This window comes from Leucoraja erinacea, chromosome 17 (genome assembly GCF_028641065.1).
Source record: "Leucoraja erinacea ecotype New England chromosome 17, Leri_hhj_1, whole genome shotgun sequence".
In the NCBI taxonomy this organism is placed as follows: domain Eukaryota; kingdom Metazoa; phylum Chordata; class Chondrichthyes; order Rajiformes; family Rajidae; genus Leucoraja; species Leucoraja erinaceus.
This window is the reverse complement of record NC_073393.1, coordinates 21417248-21436353: the sequence shown is the minus strand read 5'-3', so window position 1 is coordinate 21436353 and position 19106 is coordinate 21417248. Positions and strand designations below refer to the sequence as shown.

General features: G+C 42.4%; 1 protein-coding gene across 1 annotated transcript in view; it reads right to left on the bottom strand.

Annotated features, from left to right (window-relative positions):
• Nucleotides 1-1658: 1658 nt before the first annotated feature.
• Nucleotides 1659-19106, bottom strand: part of nae1 (nedd8 activating enzyme E1 subunit 1) — a 31615-nt gene continuing 14167 nt past the window's right edge. The window contains exons 10-20 of the mRNA XM_055648810.1: nt 17971-18034; nt 15326-15417; nt 14394-14453; nt 13490-13623; nt 11671-11746; nt 10140-10179; nt 9357-9443; nt 8152-8244; nt 4183-4297; nt 3333-3382; nt 1659-1893 (exon numbers count right to left, since the gene is read on the bottom strand). Of these exons, the coding sequence (XP_055504785.1) occupies nt 1784-1893; nt 3333-3382; nt 4183-4297; nt 8152-8244; nt 9357-9443; nt 10140-10179; nt 11671-11746; nt 13490-13623; nt 14394-14453; nt 15326-15417; nt 17971-18034 (921 nt within the window). The 3' untranslated portion in view covers nt 1659-1783. The remainder of the gene's footprint in view (nt 1894-3332; nt 3383-4182; nt 4298-8151; nt 8245-9356; nt 9444-10139; nt 10180-11670; nt 11747-13489; nt 13624-14393; nt 14454-15325; nt 15418-17970; nt 18035-19106) is intronic.

Sequence of the window (19106 nt, the reverse complement as noted above, 5' to 3'; positions counted from 1 at the left end):
TTCTAAATTCCAGTGAATACAAGCCCAGTCTTTCCAATCTTTCCTCATATAAGTCCCGCCATCCCGGGGATTAACATTGTGAACCTACATTGCACTGACTCATTAGCAAGGATGTCCTTCCTCAAATTAGACGACCAAAATTGCACACAATACTCCAGGTATGGTCTCACCAGGGCCCTATACAACTGCAGGAGGACCTCTTTACTCCTATACTCAAATCATATTGTTACGAAGGCCAACATGCCATTAGCTTTCTTCATTGCCTGCTGTACCTGCATGGTTACTTTCAGTGACTGGTGTACAAGGACATCCAGGTTTTGTTGCACTTCCCTTTATCCAAATCTGATACCATTGAGATAATAATCTGCCTCCTTGTTCTTGCTGCCAAAGTGGATAACCTCACATTTATTTATATTATACTGCATCTGCAATGCATCTGCCCACTCACTCAACCTGTCCAAGTCACCCTGCAACCTCCTAACATCCTCTTCGCAGTTCACACTGCCATCCAGCTTTGTGTCATCTGCAAATTTGCTAGTGTTACTTTTAATTCCATCATCGAAGTCATTAATATATATTGTAAATAGTTATGGTCCCAGCACTGAGCCTTGCGGCAGTCCACTCGCCACTGCCTGCCATTCTGACAGGGACCCGTTTGTTCCTATCTGTCAACCAATTATCTATCCTTGTCAATACCCTACCCCCATGTACTCTAATTTTGCCCATTAATCTCCTGTGGGACCTTATCAAAGGCTTTCTGAAACCTGAAGGGGAACTTTTTCACATGGAGGGTGGTGAATATATGAAATTAGTTGCCAGCTGGGGTATTCGAGGCAGATACTATAATAGCATTTAAAATACATTTAAGCAGGTATATGGATAGGAAAGGTGGATATGGGTCAGATGCAGGCAGGTGGGTCTAGTGTGGATGGGGCATCATGGGCAAGGTCGGCCAAAGGGCCTGTTTCTGTGCTGCATGACTCAGTGATAGTAAGATAGGAAATAGCAGTAGGACTAGGCCAAATGTGTGGGAAGGAACTGCAGACGTGGTTTACACCGAAGATAGACACAAAATGCTGAAGTAGCTCATTGGGTCAAGCAGCATCACTGGAGAACATGGATAGGTGTCATTTTGATTCAGGACCTTTCTTCAGACTGTGGTGTCCTTGTTGATTTCCCTTTGGTTTCTTAACTATAGGGTTAGTGAACAGGAAAAAGGGTGAGCTTGGGTCACAGTCTTGGTTCACCAGCTCTAAGTGAAGAAGTTTCCCCAGAAGTATCCCGGCCCAAAACATCACCTGTCCAATATTCTCCAGAGATGCTGCCTGACCCACTGAGTCGCTGCGGCGCTTTTTTTTGCTGTAAAAAGCGTTGTGTCTCGATTAACTTCTTTCTGTTGATGAACAGTGCTGGAGGAACTCAGTGGGTTATAATCATTTTATAGCATGGAAACACACCCTTCGGCTCAACCATGCTGACCACATCTAGATTTGTATATAATGGAAATGTTACTTTAACGCCAAACCTCTGCTCCAGCAGTAGGCATGTTGCCCACTAAACTGCAAGTGTAACCATCGCATAATCAAGCCCAGTACCAATGTCTCAGAAAGGTGATTAATGTGATCACCTTTTCAGAAATGGTGATTTTCTAAACCAAGCACTTTTCAACAAACATATTTTATTAACTTAATTGAATTTTATGTTACATAGATCGCTTGATAAAATATCCCGGAGGTGCAGGGCTTGCTGTTGTCATGTTCACATACACTACCAGCTATTGGCCCTACAGTTGCACAGTCATTGATGTCTGTAACATTGCGTTGTAAATAAAGGTGTTATTGAAAGGTACAAACTGCTTTGTGATGATCTTGATGGCCTCTTGAGCAGCAGTTCCTGGAGGTACAAAAACAGGTTGTACAGCACTTAATAAGTGGAAGACTTGCATTTGAACATAAATAGAACATAGGACAGCACAAGATGCCAAACATGACGCCAAGTTAATCTCCACTTTCTGCCATGATCCATCCCATTCATTGTTTGTGTGCCTATTTAAAAGCCTCCTAACGTATCTGATTTCACCATCACCCCTGGTAGTGTGATCCAGGCACCCACATCTCCTTTAAACTTTCCCTCTCAGACCTTAAAGCTGTGCCCTCTCGTCTTTTGACATTTTAACCCAGGGAAAAAGGTTCCAACAGTCTACCCTGTCCATACTTCTATCACCTGATAGAATACGCTCCACTCGTCTGAATAAATATAGCTCCCACAATACAGAAGGCGCTCAGCATCATCTAGGGCAAAACAGCCCATTCGATCAGCTTAGACACAAAATGCTGGAGTAACTCAGCGGGTTAGGCATCATCTCCGGAGAGAAGGAATGGGTGACGTTTCGCGTCGAGACCTTTCTTCAGACTGATCGACTTTCCATCCATCATCCTAAACACTCATCCTCTACTACACCATTCAACATTGGTGGCAGTATAATCTGGCTTCAGAGAAAACAATCCAAGTTTGGATATTCCGTTTGGGTAGCTTACAACCGAATGGAATATTGAATTCTCCAATTTTAAGTAACTACTACAAAATGCTCCCCCTCCCTCCCCCAAATACCTCCCTCCCCTTTTCCACCCCCTTTCCCCTGTGCCCCACCTGAACTGGATTCCCCCTCCTTCCTCCAGCTTCACATCCAAACTTGGATTGTTTTCTATGAAGCGTCCGGAGATGCAACTGTTCAATCTTTTTTGTCTCACATCTATCTTTTCATCTCTGGTCTTTGTCGACCATCTGCCTATCAAATTCCCCATCACCTGTATTAGCCTGCAGGCCTTGTCCTGCTCCTCATTTCTTCCATCTTTCCCCCCCCCCCCCCCCCCCAGAATCAGTCTGAAGAAGGGTCTCGACCCAAAACATCAGCTATCCATGTTCTTCAGAGATGCTGCCTGACCTGTTGAGTTACTCCAGCAGTTTCTTTATTGTAAACCTTAAATCGAAGTTTGTCCAACCTTTCCTTGCAAAGCAACTTTAATTAGTCAGGTTCTTGATGATTTTGTTTGTTCTCACAGCCTATACACCAATCCCCAGATGTTTTGGCAGATTAGCTATACTTTTATGACTGTTGGTTAATTAAATTGAGACTTAAATACATTTTTGATCCAAACAAGATAGACCACAGAATAATGGCAGGTAAGTAATCTGGGGTAGAGGCCAACCATGGTCTAATTGAAAGTATTAGAATTAAAACTGAGGGGGAACAAACTGGACTGTTATTTCAATTAAACAAACCTGAAAAATAGTTGATATCAGGAATAATTCAATTTAAAAATGTGACATACCTCCCAGAAATGAAGCAACAGCGTGTGGTTCTGAAGCACCATAGCGACAACTGGAAAAAAACGTATCGTTTTCAGAGAATTATTTCTATACCTTGTTGTCATTTTAAGTCATCTATAAAACATGAACATTTTCCCTTAAAGAGCCCATGAAAAGAATGGTCCCTACCCACCTCAATATGCGCTCAACATTTCTCAAGCTGAATTAACCAACTCAGTATTTCTCAATTCAATGATTCACACCATAGACTCACCATTATGAATGGTCGGAACAGTGGCCTGAATACAGACCACGCTGGCCTGAATACAAAACTTAGATACAGCACAGCACATCCACACCCTCTGAGAGTGGTACAGGGGAAATGCGTTGGTAATTATTACATTTCCACCACAACATAGTCCCCATGGATTCAAGATTATTTTGCAGAAAGGGGAAGGGAGCTGAGAAGCATTGAGAGAATGTCAAAGGCTTCGTTAGGAACTGTGGATAAAGGATTGTGATGCCCCTGAAAGCTTTTGGAAATTCCAAAGCCGCCATAGACAGAGGATGATAGTAGCACAATCAAAGAGAGCATGGAGGGTTCTCTCTAGTTTAATTTAGTGTAGATTATTTTATCGTCATGTGTACCGAGATACTGTGAAAAGCTTTTTGTTGCACACTATCCAGCCGGCGGAAAGACTAAACATGATTACAAACAATCGTGCCATCCAGAGGGTATAGGTACAAGATGAAGGTAATAATGTACAATGTAAGATAAAGTGACGATGAGGTTTAAACAGCAACAAGTGTATCCCTGCCCCCACCCTCACCCAGTCCAGAAGCGAGTGAGTGGAAACGTTTTATCAAACATACAATTCGTGGATATAGTCGTCCTTCACGGATACTGAAACACCCCATTCCTGCAGCAGGCTGATCACACACGATTTCAGCTTCCCGATATCCTCTTCAACCTGGTTATTATAAACCCCTGTGAAGAGATGCAATATTCACAAAGCGCCACCTTTGACATAAAACCATTTAAAACCCAAAAGCTCTGAGAAGTCAGGAATACAGTACTACAGCAAACTTTTGCTGATGGTATTTGTTTATTATTGTCATGTGCACCGAGATACAGGGAAAAACTTTGTGTGTGCTATTCAGTGAAATCATACTATATGTGGGTATAATCAAACCGTATACAAGTACATTAGATAGTGCAAAAAGAGAAAGGAAGCAGAGTGCAGAATATAGTGCTAAAGCCACAGAAAAAGTGCAAGGGTCACATAATGTAGTGCCACCCTTAGCTTTTGGAGTTCGATAACAATTGGAAGAATCTGTTCCTGAATGTGATGGTTCATGCTTGTATCTGCCACTCATACAGGGAAAGAGCCTGGAATTCTCCCTTTCCTCAACATCTGCTAATGTCCTATATTTGATCAGACATCTCTGGGGATGGAACCTGGGTCTCCCCTAATCTGTAGTTTATTTTCACAGCCAAGGTGCATTTATCCACGTCCATCAGACTACTCATCAATCAGTCTGTAGAAGGGTTACAACCCAACATGTCATCTATCCATTCCCTCCACAGATGCTGCCTGACCCTCTGAGTTCCTCCAGCACATTGCATTATGCTCAAGATTCCAGCATCTCTTGTGGCTTGCAACTCCACTCAGCATTGTATCCTATCAGTAGAACTAACCAAGCCTATGTGGCAGAGAGCTGTAAGAGCTTCAGTGTGGTGCACCAAAGAGGCTCATGAAAGTGCTGCCACCTAGGCAAGTATCATGTGAGATCCTCCTTTCCAGCTGCGATTGAACTGGCAGAGGTGGCCTTAATCAGATAAATACAAAAAGCCGGATTAACTGGAGAGAAGAATGGGTGACGTTTCGGGTCAAGACATGTGGCATTAATCAGGTTGGCTCCATCATGGTCATAACCAGATGGTTACATGGTATGAGTAAATACAGTGAACAGACTGCACTAATGAGTTAGATGATGGGATGGAAAGTCAAGCATCAAGAACCCGTCCTATAATCAATGTCATCTCCTCTGTGTCTTCGACATGGTAGTGAGCAACAGTGGGAACCCACTGGGGATGGTCCTCTTTCCCTTCCTGTTCACCATCTACAACTCGGACTCTTGTCACCTGCAGAAGTTTTCGGATGTCTCTGGTGAATTGTGGGCTGCATCAGTGAGGGGAGTGAAGCTGAATACAGAGGTGAGGTCAATAACTTTATTGAGTGGCGTGGGCTGAATCAGCTGCAGCTCAAGACCAACAAGACTAAGGAGTTAGTGGTGGACTTTAGGAGGAGAGGAACACCCTGTCTCTCTCAATGGCGTGGATGTGCAGTTTATCAAGGAGTACAAGTACCTTGGAGTTTACCTGAACAGTAAACTGGACTGGTCCAGGAACGCTGCGGCACTGTACAAGGGACAGAGTCTTTTGTACTTTCTGAGGAGGCTCCGCTCCTTCAACGTCTGCAGTAAGATGCTGCAGATGTTCTACCAATCTGTGGTGGCCAGTGCCATCTTCTTCGCTGTCGTGTGCTGGGGCAACAGGGCGAAGGCCACGGACACAAAAAGGATTAACAAGCACATCAGGAAGGCTGGCTCCATCCTGGGGGTAGAGTTGGATTCATGAGAGGTGGTTTTGGAAGGGAGGATCCTCCTCAAACTGCGGAGCATCCTGGACAATACAGCTCAACCCCTCCATGACACACTGGTCAACCTGAGGAGCACCTTCAGCAAGACTGGTTCCACCAAGATGCAGCACAGAATTCCACAGGATCATGGAAATTGTGGGCCAAAGGGCCTGTTCTAGAGATGGAGACTGAGATCCAGAAAAGGATGGGAAGAGTCAGAGATTGATCATGGGAGAGATCGTGATGGAAACTGGCAGCCAAAGTCATGAAATTGTTAGAACTGCAAGTTTAACAGCTAATTTTACATCAGATTGATTCTGGATGACTAAAAAGGTTATAAAGGATGACTGGCAAAGGCTTGTTCATAGAGCAAAAACATAGCCCCAATACAATAGTAGAATGGATTTGAAGCCCAAGAGATCTAATGAGCTGTTCCTCTTACTAGAGTATGGAAGAAAATTACAACTTTATTTTTACTGGCGCTGTGAAAACAAAGCACGGCTACTGACACTGCAGGACCATGACTGAGATACCACTGAATTACTAAGCCCACAGATCAGCAAGCAAACCAACAAATTAATAAAGTACCTGCCAAATTAATGTACCATAAAAGCTGCAGTAAAGTAGTAATTCACAGACCAGTGATCAATGAGTAGAACGGCTTTAACCAGCTGCTTCATGCCCTGGAGATCACTATCTGGCTGCTGGCAGTTTCACTGCTAGAGCAAGCACTTTGTATTGCAGTGAACGAGTATCATTAATTCATTGGCTACAAAGGAGATCAAATAACAAGGATTCTACACAACCTTTCTGTTTACATACATTTTTGGGCATCACAGTGGCACAGTGGTCGAGTTGCTGCCTCACAGTGCCAGAGACCCGGGTTCAATCCTGACTACGGGTGATGTCTGTGTGGAGTTTGTACGTTCTCCCTGTGACCACGTGGGTTTTCTCCACTTGCTCCAGTTTCCTCCCACACTCCAAAGATGTACAGGTTTGTAGGTTAATTGGCTTCTGAAAATTTGTAAATTGTTCCTAGTGTGTGTAGGATAGTGCTAATGATAGTGTTTGTTGGCCGGCGCAGACTTGGTGGGACGAAGGACCTGTTTCCACGCTGTATCACTAAAGTAAAATTTCTTCCAGGTTTTGAGGTTTAGAGAGTGCAATTAACATACTCTTTGCGAACCAAAGATCCAAGGGGTCTATAACTGAGGATCATTAATCAAGATAGAGATACAGCGAAACAAGCCACCTCCGCTTTGGGTTTCAATTGTTCCTCTGTGTCTTGTCCTGTGAAGTAACGGTGGGAAGGGTGGTGAATGTGGAAAAAAGAGACAACATGGACAGATACGTAGAGAGGAAAGATTTAGAGGGACATGGACCAAATCTGGGCAAATAGCACTATTAGATGGGGCATCTTGGTCGGCATGGACAAGTTGGAGAGACGGGCTTGTTTCCCCATTCCTATGACTATATCAGGGCAATTTTCCATATAGTTTAATGGATGTCAGTGTTGTCATTGTAATGTGCAGTGTCACTATCACCACTGTAATGTGCAGTGTTATTCCTGAATCCGTTTATTTAATTAGTGTAGATGCAGGCTTTCTACTTGATACTGCAGAGCACCCTTTCAAAACTTGACTGTCAGTTTCCATAAAATGTCACAGATGCCATTTTAAAAATAAAAGTGTTTCTAGATTTGACCCCTAAAACTATATTCTTCGTTTCAAGAATCCTTCCCTTTTCTCTGATTATCTTTTGGTTATCCCTCAAACATTTATTTGAATGTATTTAAAATCTAGGCTTTCTTCTAACCAAGACGTCATGCACTTTGGAGGTTTATAAGGCTTACCACCCACATTTATTGCAACCCGTGGAGTCAACATGCTTGACCTTTCTGTGATGGTACACTGACCATTTTCCTTCACTTTCCTTCTATTGTACTCCATTAATATCTGATTGCTTAACCCTGCGACCACTCTTCCCAAGCTCCACATCTACCACGTCTGAAGAAAGGTCCTGACCCGAAACATAGCCTGCACATGTTCTCCAGAGATGCTGCCTGACGCGCTGAGTTCCTCCAGCACTTTGTGCTTTGCTCATGATTCCGGCATCTGGAGTTCTTTGTGTCTCTGAAGTTCATTTTAAACCTGGCATGTTACAGCTAGGTAGCGATCGACACCAGATGAAAGTCACATACCTGGGTATCGGCCATGTTGCCTATGAAAGTACTCAACAGCTCGTAGCATGATGTACAACACCATTTCACTGTCAAGATTCTCCATACATGAAGCTGGAAGAAGAAAACCCTGATGATTAAAGAGCAATTTACACTTTCAACCAGATGGGGCCAAACACCCAAAGGTGTAGAATAATCAGACTTTAGCAGACCGAATGACGATATAATTAATGCATCCTCTAATTGCTCAATGCCATCCGACACCGCCTCCCAAAATGAACATTTAACAAGATTATCCTATTTTGTTGGAGCTTTGGCACCTTTGTGCAGCAGTGCTGCTGTATGGAAGATGACGATTTTAAAAAACTGCTACTAAATGTGCAGCTGTATAAAACTTTAGTCAGTTGACATTTGGCGTATTGTGCGCAGTTCTTGCCATTCCTGCAGGAAGAGTGTGGAGAGGATGGATAACAGGTTCATGATGCTGCTTGGATTAGACGGTATTAGTTATAAGGAAAGGTTGGACAAACATGGCTTATTTTCTCTGGAGCCATGTTTGGGGAGGCTGAGGGGAGACCTGACAGAAGTATATCAAATTCTGAGGCATTGTTAGGGTTGATAAGCAGAATGTTTTCCCCAGGTTGGAAATATCCAAGACTAGAGGATACAGATTTAAGCTGAGAGGGGAATGTATAAAGGAGATTTGCAGTCACAGAATCCTACAGCATAGAAACAGACCCTTCGCCCCAACTCTCCTATACCAACCAAAAGACACTATCTAAACTTGTTCCATTTGTCCATGTTAGGCCCATATTCATCTGAACCTTTCCCAACTATGTACCTATCTAAATGTCTTTAAATGTTATTTGTCCAAATGACTTTTAAACATTGTTATTTGAAAGGGAATTTTAAATTTGGTTTAACAGAATAGGAGGTGACTGGAATGCAATACCAGGAAAGGTGGTGGAAATTGACACATCCAAGGGGCATTATGGCAGGCACATGAGTAGACAGTGGATGGAGGGATGAAGACGGATGAGATTAGCTTAAATTGACATCATGGTCCCAAATACCCCATGGGCCAAAATGCCTGTTGGTGTACTGTTCTCTGTTCTACATGACATTTGGAGAAAGATTTTTATCTGCCTGAACTACTCTGCATGACAAACATCAGATCCTTTTTCTGCTAAGTTCCTCGTTTAAGTGCTCATAATGAAAAGCCTCACCTATTTGATCCTTGTTGGTGGTCTCTGCATTGAACTCCTCTGCCAGTGACCGGCACCGTACAAGTCGTAGAAAAGCAGCATTCCTGCCTAGTTTGAGACATCATGAGACAGGAAAACAGTTTAGTTTACAAATGTGTACAAAGGTACAGTGGCAAGCTATAGTTGCGTGCTAACCAGTCAGCGAAAAAAACAATGCATGATTACAATCGAGCCATCCACAGTGTACAGACGAAATAAAGAGAATAATGTGAAAAATGTTCAGTGCATGATAAGGTCCAGTAAAATCTGATTAAAGATAATCTGAGGGTCTCCAATTTGTAGATAATAGCTCAGGACTAGTCTCTAGTTGTTTGGAGGATGGTTCAATTGCCTGATAAAAACTTTCCCTCTATCTATAGGCGTGCATTTTCACACTTCTGTACCTCTTGCCTGATGGGAGAGGGAAGTGGCCAGGGTACAACTCGTCCTTGATTATGCTGCTGGTCTTACCGAGGCAGTGTGAGGTCTAAATGGAGTCAATGGAAGGGTGGTGGTCTAAGCTGCATCCAAACATGGGAAAATGATCCGAGCATTATCTTCTATGTCCCAATCTTATCAAATGCGAGGCAAAAATCTATATACAAGCAAATGGCTGGGGAACCCAGACAGCTTGCTGTACCCGAAACCTGTTTGATGGGTAATAGATTTCAACACACACAAAATGATACAACATTTATATCGTGTCAATAAGGTCAGCCCTGGTCTTGCCAGGGATTGCAATATCTCACAATAAACAAAACTTACAGAAAAGCCAAATGTCTTTTTCAGAGATGGTCTCGAGAGGCTGAGGAAGAAACACAAGTAGCATGTAATTGTGTTGTAGCAAAAGAGTTCAAGAGAAATAGGAAACTGTAAATATGCATCACAGAAGCGGCACAGTGGCAGAGTTGCTGCCTTGCAGCACCAGAGACCTGGCTTCAATCCTAACTAAGGGTGCTGTCTGTGCAGGGTTTGTACGCTCTCCTTGTGACTGCATGGGTTTTCTCTGGGTGCTCTGGTTTCTTCCCACATCCCAAAAATGTGCAGTTTTGTAGGTGAATTGGTTTCTGTAAAAAAATCTCCTAATGTGTAGGAAAGAACTAGTGTACGGGGGTCATTAGTCGGTGTTGATTTGGTGGGCCAAAGGTCTCTAAAATTTAATGTAGACCCTAAAGAAGCAAACTCATTCTGTGTGTGGGCCCCCCATTATTCACTGAAGCCACTTGTTTCACTCGACAGCTCAGAGCAATCAGAAGGAAAACATCCAGCTTGTGATAGGAATGTTACAAAATAAAGTAGGTTTAAAACCTGAAAAGGCATATTCCTCAGCACATCTTTATTATAGTCAAAGAATTTCTCTTTAACATTCCCAAGGTTTGGGACCTTCAGTGATTTGAAGAAGCGGAGATTAATTTCCTCAGGGCAGAGAAGAGCAATTGGAAATTTATGAGTGGTGTTCAAAATTATGAAGGGTTTTTGACAGAGTAACTAAGGAGAAACTGTTTTCTGTGGGCAGAGGAGTCAGATGACACTGAATCAAGCTAGAGGAGAGGGGAAGAATATACTTTGCAGCGAATCATTCCGATCAGGCATGCTTTACCTGAAACGGCAACAGTAGGAACTATCAAAGGCAAATTAGATAAATGCTTGAAGGGAAAAGAAAAAAATGTGGAGATAGAACTTAACACATGATTAATTGAATTACTCTCCTGAAGAACAGGACTGATGGCAAAACACACTTGGGCTGCCCTTTATTATTAATGATGCAGGCGTAAACATTATTCTCAGTTGGATGAGACAACACCCAGCACAAGAGATGTTGATGGGAAGCAAGCAACCAGTCCTGCTTCTTCAAGGGATTCTATGTAAACAGTGGGTTTGAAGGTGGGAAGCCAAATAAAATAGAGGCGGGGAAGTAAGTGGTGATAAAGCAATGCAGATGGAGATGCAATGGGACACAGCAGATGCTGGAATCTTGACCAAAAGTGCTGGGGGAGCTTTGCGGGTCAGGCAGCATCTGTGGAAGAGGCTTGGACTTCCCTAACTCCACAATAATGGTGGTTTAATGAGCATTACATGCATTTAACCTGTCCCACCAAAAGTTGTCAAATCCCTCAAAGTAACTTCCTGGTGGCGAGGCCACCTGTGACATTGTGGGATATTGGTTAAGAGTCACTGTTTCTGGGAAAGGCGAGGTAAGAGATAAATGGAATATAGGATTTTTTTTTAATACCACAGCTAGACTGTCAGCCTGAAACTCCAGCCAGCAAGTGCAATGACGCAGAATGCTACTTACCCTACCGATCGATCCCAATATTTCAGTCACGTAGTCACTTATAATAGAGGCATCTTCCTTTGCTTTCTCACGGTATCTGAGGGCAAAGCAAAAATGTAAACAGAACAGTAACAAGAACCATGCAATATATAAAACTATGCAACAAAAGAATGAATGTGACTGACAATGTTAGTTTAGGCACAGTACCCAATATTGGTTTATTATTGTCATGCATACCGAGATACAATGAAAAACGTTTGTTTGCGAGCTTTCCGCCAAATGTCACAATTTCTGAGCTTTAGACTGAAAGTGCAGCATAATCCAGCTCAAAGCAAGCAGGGTATTATCATAGCTTACAGCCTTCAAGTGAGCTGATGAGACCACAGACTGGAATAATGGATACAGATACGAGCTCCCTACTTAGGGAGGTTCTACTTGCAAATGGCATGCAAAGAAAATTCACCAGCACTAAGCATAATGGGATTAAGCTCTCCAAAGTGTATAAAATGATGAGAGGCAAACATGGGGTAGACAAAGCCTTTTTCACTGGATGTAAATGTCAAGGACTAGAGGGCATCCCTTTAAGGTTTGAGGGGCAAAGTTTAAAGGAGATGTGCAGAGCAAGCTTTTTTTTTTAAATACAAGTGTGATGGGTGCTTATTAGACACTGTCAGAGGTGGTGGCAGAGGCAGATACAATAGTGGTGTTTAAAAAGCTTTTGGATAGACACATGAGTATGCAGGGAATGGCGGTATATTGATGGCATGCAAGCAGAGGAGATTAATTTAATTTAGCATCATGCTTGGCAAAGACATTGTGGGCTGAAGGGACTGATTCCTGTGCTGCACTTTTCTATGTAGAATGCTGAGAAGTGATGGTATTGAGATGTATTATATTTTATTGGGCTTCACAGAGTGGATACATGGATGATGTTTACACTGTAAGCTGCAGATCACCGAGTCAAAATAATAATTTGGAACACTGACAAAAGTGAGAAGGAATCTCTTTACCAAGAGTCTTTGGAATTCGTTACCCAAGTAGGCTGTGGAAACTCAGTCATTGAACATGTTCAAAACGGGTTATATGTTTGGACAGCTAATGTTGGAATCAGTGCAATAAAGTGGTACTGTGTAAAAGATCAGCTTTGATCTTACTAAATGGAAGAGTTGGTGTAAGGAGCCAAAAGGCCCACTCTTGCGTCTATTTCTTAGTAAACACTAGGAGTATCAGCCTAGATAATGTGACAAATCTTTGTATGAGACTTGGATCCAAGAAGTAAATGTACGAGCTTGTGATCCAAGGCTGATGTACCAAGCTGAACAATAACAGAGGCAATTTTTAGACCAAGCTTTTTGGAATCAATATACCGCACAGAAGTCTACAAAGGTTCCTGATCTTGAGGGTTCCTAAGGGCATCATAGTGGCACATCAGGTAGAGCTGCTGCCTCACAGTGCCAGGAACCACAGTTTGATCCTGACTTCAGGTGCCGTCTGCGTGGAATTTAACCTTTCTCCCTGTGACCACTTGGGTTTCCTCTGGGTGCTCTGGTGTCTACCTACATCCCAAAGATTGTGCGGGTTTGTAGATTAATTGGCTTCTGCAAATTGGCCCTAATGTGTAGCTGCATAGATGCAAAGGTGGGATGACATAAAACTAGTGTGTTCATCATGGACTTGGTCGGCTGAAGGGCCTGTTTTCACGTTGTATCTCTAAATTAAAATAACGTCTAGAGGCAGGACTAGAAACAATTTATAGACAATCAGGAAGAGACAAAAGCACTAACATATACCAAACTATGGAAAAAGCTAATGCTTTGTTTAAATCATTTGAGTTACATACACATTCTGCAGCCTAATAAATCTGCTGGAGTCCGCTATCATGTCTGGGATAGTGCCACGCACTGGGAGATTGCCCAGGCCCTCCTTCTCTACAAACTGTTGGACTGCTCGCATTAAGATCCAAAACGGAGAACTCTAGAATCAAAGGCATTCAAAGATCAGTGCAAGGAACACACAGAGTCAATAGCGCAGGACAACACTCCACACACATGCACAAACAAAAGCACACAGGCACAAATAAAGATCTCCTTGTGAATATAACAATTTTAAATACATTTATTTTTCACGTTCCAACTCAACAAAACTACGTCTTGTGCATACTCAATTAAATTTTTTGATAAACCATTCCCATCATGACATAGTAGCATGAAGAATAAAACACCAAATTATGGATACTTTTGTTATTCTGAATCAGGAAATAATTGCAAGTTCTTTTCTTTCAGAAGATAGTTCAGACATAACCCTGACCGTTAAATGCCTTCACTGTGCTTCACAATAGACTGCTGATGCTTGCTTTTTAGGCCGACAAGTCTGAACAAATCACTAACTTCAGGAAAAACGGGGCAAATAATTGGTAGTGGGGGTTGAATGGAAATTCCAAATTATGATGTGATCATCCAACCCAAATGAATGCAGTCTATGATGTCACGTGATGGATCCCAAACATCATGCATCACTAAACATCTGCTTTTTGGAGGGAGGGGGGAAAGTTGACGTCTGCTTGTTTTGTTACAACCTGTGTGTTGACTTTAGTGCATCGTTGATCCTTGAACAGCCCTTGTCCAGAGCTCACTATTAACAGACTCTGTTGAGAACATGAGCCATCATTGAAGATAATTTTCTTCCCCCAGTTTAAACCTTCTTGTTTGAGAAGTAATTATATTCTGCATATGTTTTGTTACAACCTGTGTGTTGACGTTAGTGCATCGTTGATCCTTGAACAGTTCTTCTACGTTACTTGGGACCTACAGAGGTACAGAGGCAAAGGACAGTGAATATCATGAGACCATTTGACCCACTGTAACTATGTATTTCTACTATATTACATGTTGCGGTACATACTTCCTTTAATTATCTATCCATTTCCTTTTTAGTTATAGTCATACAGCACAGAAATAGGCCTTTCAGTCCAACATGTCCCTGCCGACAAAGATGCCCCGTCTAGGCTAGTCTCATTTAAATGCATTTGGCCCATATGTTCATGCCAAAGGAGCAGAATTAGGCCATTCATTCATGGCTGATCGACCTTTCCCTTGCAACCCTATCCTGCCTTCTCCCCAAACCTTTAACATCCTTACTAATCAAGAACCTGTTCATCCGTGCTTTAAAAATACCCAATGATTGACCTCCACATATCCCTCTGAACCTTTCCTATCCATTATGTTATTGTTGAATATGCTTCCACTTTTCTTTCAGGCAGTTCAGTCTGGATTCTAGATATCCAGTCATTGTGTAAAATGAATTTCTCATCTCCCCTGATGCTTTTGACAACTTTCGCATATCTATGTTTTCCAGTCAAATACCTTTCACTATTGAAACAATTCCTCAAAACCCCCTTTAATTTCATAAAATATGCAAGAGTGATTAACCAAGTTAGTTTAGATGCCTTCCTCATGCTGGGAGAAGCATAGTAATCAACCGGGATTTTAATGCTCCCTGTTAACTAGATAATGTGGAGTGGCCAGCGGAGGGGTGGTAGGGGTCAGACTGAACAATTCAACCAGATGTTCTTTGTTTCCTTCAGCTCAAGTTAGACTTCTTCAGTTTTTATCTTGTTGGTGTATCTGACAATGTCACGTGTCAGAAGGCAACAAACAACACATTATAGCACTTGTACCTTGGTGGGATTCAATGCTGTGTTGACGTTTTTGATGGCTTCATCAAAATTCTCTTCATCTTCTGGTGTTCCATCATCATTCTTCAACAATCCTGAATTAGATTGCAAGGAAAACAGAGACGGATATTCAATGGTCAATGCTTTCTTTCTTTACTACCAATTCGACTTGCAGATGAACTTTTTGGGAATCCTGCACCAACACTCCCAAGTCCCTTTGCACCTCTGATTTCTGGATTCTCTCCCCATTTAGAAAATAGTCTACGCCTTTATGCCCACTACCAAAATGCGTGACTCCATACTTTGCTACATTGTATTCCATCTGCCACTTCTCTGCCCACTCTCCCAACCTGTCCATTTCCTTCTGCAGAGTCCCTGCTTTCACTACATTTCCTGCCTCTCCACCTGTTTTTGTATCATCCGCAAACTTGGCCTAAAAGCCTTCAATCCTCTCGTCCAAATCATTAATATAGAACGTGAAGAGTAGCGGCCCCAACACAGACCCCTGTGGAACTCTGCTAGTCACTGGCAGCCAACCAGAAAAAGCCACCTTTAATGCCACTTTTTGTCTTCTGCCATCTAGCCAACCTGCTATATCCATGCTAGTCTCAGCTCTTTGAAACCATGGGTTCTCATCTTCCTTAGCAGCCTCATGTGTGGCACCTTATCAAAGGCTTTCTGAAAATCTAAGTACTGCACGATTCTCCTCTACCCCATCGCGGACGTTGTACTTTGTCTCTAGAACTGATGCATTACAATGACAAAAACTATATTCTGCACACATTGCTCTATTGTACTCGAGTTTGACTTCATTGTACTTATGCATCATATTGATCTGACCATATACATGTAAAACAGAGCTTTTCATTGTATCTCAGCAGGCATGACAATAATAATAAACCTAAACTTAAACCCATGAAATATAATTGCCATGCCATCTCCCTATCCTTAGACGGTTCCAGACCTATCAATTTTCCACCACATTTGGTAGAAAGGTATTGTCATCTATGTTCTTCCTCCATATAACCTCCTCACCCTTTCTTTCACGCCACCCCCTCCCCCCACACACCCACCCCACACCCTCCCCAATGCCCCACCTGGACTCACACCTATTTCTGCACTCCTCCTCCACCTACATTCCTTCCTCTAACCTCACAATTTAAAATTCTTCCATCCCTTTGTCTCACACCTTCTATATTATTATCTCTGGCCTTTGTCCAATCAGAATAAGGGGTAAGCCATTTAGAACGGAGATGAGGGAAAACATTTTCACAAAGAGAGTTGTGAGTGTGGAATTCTCTGCCTCAGAGGGCAGTGGAGGCTGGTTCTCTGGATACTTTCAAGAGAGATCTAGACAGAGCTCTTAAAGATAGCGGAGTCAAGGGATATGGGGAGAAGGTCGGAACGGGGTATTGATTATAGATGATCAGCCATGATCACATTGAATGGCGGCGCTGGCTCGAGGGGCCGAATGGCCTACTCCTGCACCTATTGTCTATTGTCTATCTGGCTATCAAGATCCGTCCTCACCTTTATACGCCTATTACCTGCCAAGGATTGCCCTGCCCTTCCTCTTTTTCAGTTTTCTTCTCCCCCTCCCTACGATCAGTCTGAGGTATGGTCCCAACCCGAAACATCATCTATCCATTTTCTCCAGAGATGCTGCCTGACCCTCTGAGTGACTCCAGCACCTTGTGTCTTCTTTTGTCAACCAACATTGGTGGTTCCTTGTTTCTACATCATCAGATTCGGTACAGATTATGGTTTTATTCCCTGAACTAACTAGTTGGGATTTTACAACAAAGCAGAAGCTTTCAGGGTTAGTATTCTGCTGCTGGCTCTCCTGTTAGCCAGCTGGTTGAACAAGATTGCACAACGGGTCATTGCAGGGGGATTTTAGCACAAAATGTCTCGGCTGTCGGTTCCACCAATCACTGTTGTCAATACCACAACAAATGAATCAAAAAGACTTACAAAAAAAATTGCCTTCACAAATTCTCAAGTCTTGTTTAGTTTAGTATCAACACATGTACTGAGGTATAATGAAAAGCTTTTGTTTGTGTGCTATCCAGTCAAAGAAAAGACTATACATAAATACAATCATGCCCCATCAGTGCACAGATAAAGGACAATAACATTTAGTGCAAGATATAACATTGGAGTTGTGGCGGCACCCAGTGGTTAGGCCACTTGCTGTGCGAACCCTCGACAGTCGGGGGGTAGGGTCACGTGACTGGCAATGGCAGGAAGGAGTTGTCACGGGGCATAGGGGAGTGACCTAGTATATAACGAACCCCGGGTCAACCTTCCCTCTCTCTTCCTCTCTCTTCGCTTGAGTATCCTGCCACTTCAGCAGAAGCTCAGCTCGAGCTCACGAGGCAACAGCCTTGCAGCAGCAACAATGACTTTTGTGTTAGAGGACTAAACGTGCATGTATATCTAACCTATAATGCCTGAATAAAGAAACCGTTTATTCACGATGTTTGGTATCTCTACAAATTCTGATAAAGCCCGATTAAAGATTATTCAAAGGTCACTAATGGGTTAGATGGAAGGTCAGGACAACATTCTAGCTAATGAGGACTGTTCAGTTGCCTGATAACAGCTGGTACAATAACATGTATAATTCAAATTATAAAATTCCATACCTTGTCGTATTAACTCTCGAAATGCTTCCTTTTCTTTGTAGGTTTTTGGCAACTGATTGTTGTGCTGCAGGGTTTTATTAAAAAGGTTAACATGGGAATCCCTATTCACAATTGATTCCATTTATGAATAACAATCAAACTCAGGACCTGTGGCATTAAAGGATAATTTCAGAACATGGCAGAGTAACGGTGTTACACTGAAGTGGTGTCATAAAGCATTACAGAGCAACTTTTTCTATCCCAAAATCTCAAAGAGTTTTATAAACCACCATTAAAGACTGACCCGCTGTGTTGCTCCAGCACTTTGTGCCCTTTTGTATATTAGCCAGTTCTTTGTTTCTACATCTTTGAAGAGTTGTCACTCAGGCAATGCAGGGTCTGACTCTGCGCCTGACTCAGGCGCAGAAACAGGCCGTTTAGCACAACATGAGCTTCCACAACTCCAATGATGGAACATTACAGTAATCGATTGGATAGATTACTGTACATATGCAGGATAACGGGAATATAATAATTATTATTATAAAAATTATATTTATATCTTGCTGTACGTTCTATTTTTGTTTAAGGTATTGATTTATCTTCAGTTACAGTTCCAAGATCAGTGAGCAATTACTTCCAAATGAACTTAGTTCAAATGTAAAGGCACTCAAGTAGCCTTGGAATCTTAGTTTGGAAACTGAGTCTGGAACTCAAACTCTTAACCAATAGCCAGTGAAACCTGGTGTAGGTTTTAGCCAAGGTCAAAATCTAGTTTATGAATGATGCCTCCTTCTTGAGAACCCACTTTATCCAGTCACACACATTAATAATCTAAAACCAGTAGAAATTCAACCCAGAAATCTCTCAAGAAAATCCTGCATAAAGGCATGTGTGGTGTCACCAGTACATAGACCATGGGAATCTCAATCCTAATAGGGCACAGGCACAGGATTTGTAACATATCCATGGTGCGAACATTACAAATACTTTAACCTTACAATTCAGTAAAGACTTTGAAATTATGCATATCATCGAGATCAGTATAGGTTATTTCTCAACATGTATAGTAGGTATGTTACAAAACCTACCTGAATCGCCATTGGGAATCTGCCCACAGCCAGGTCCGCGATTTTGGCGCTGTTTGGAGGGGGCGG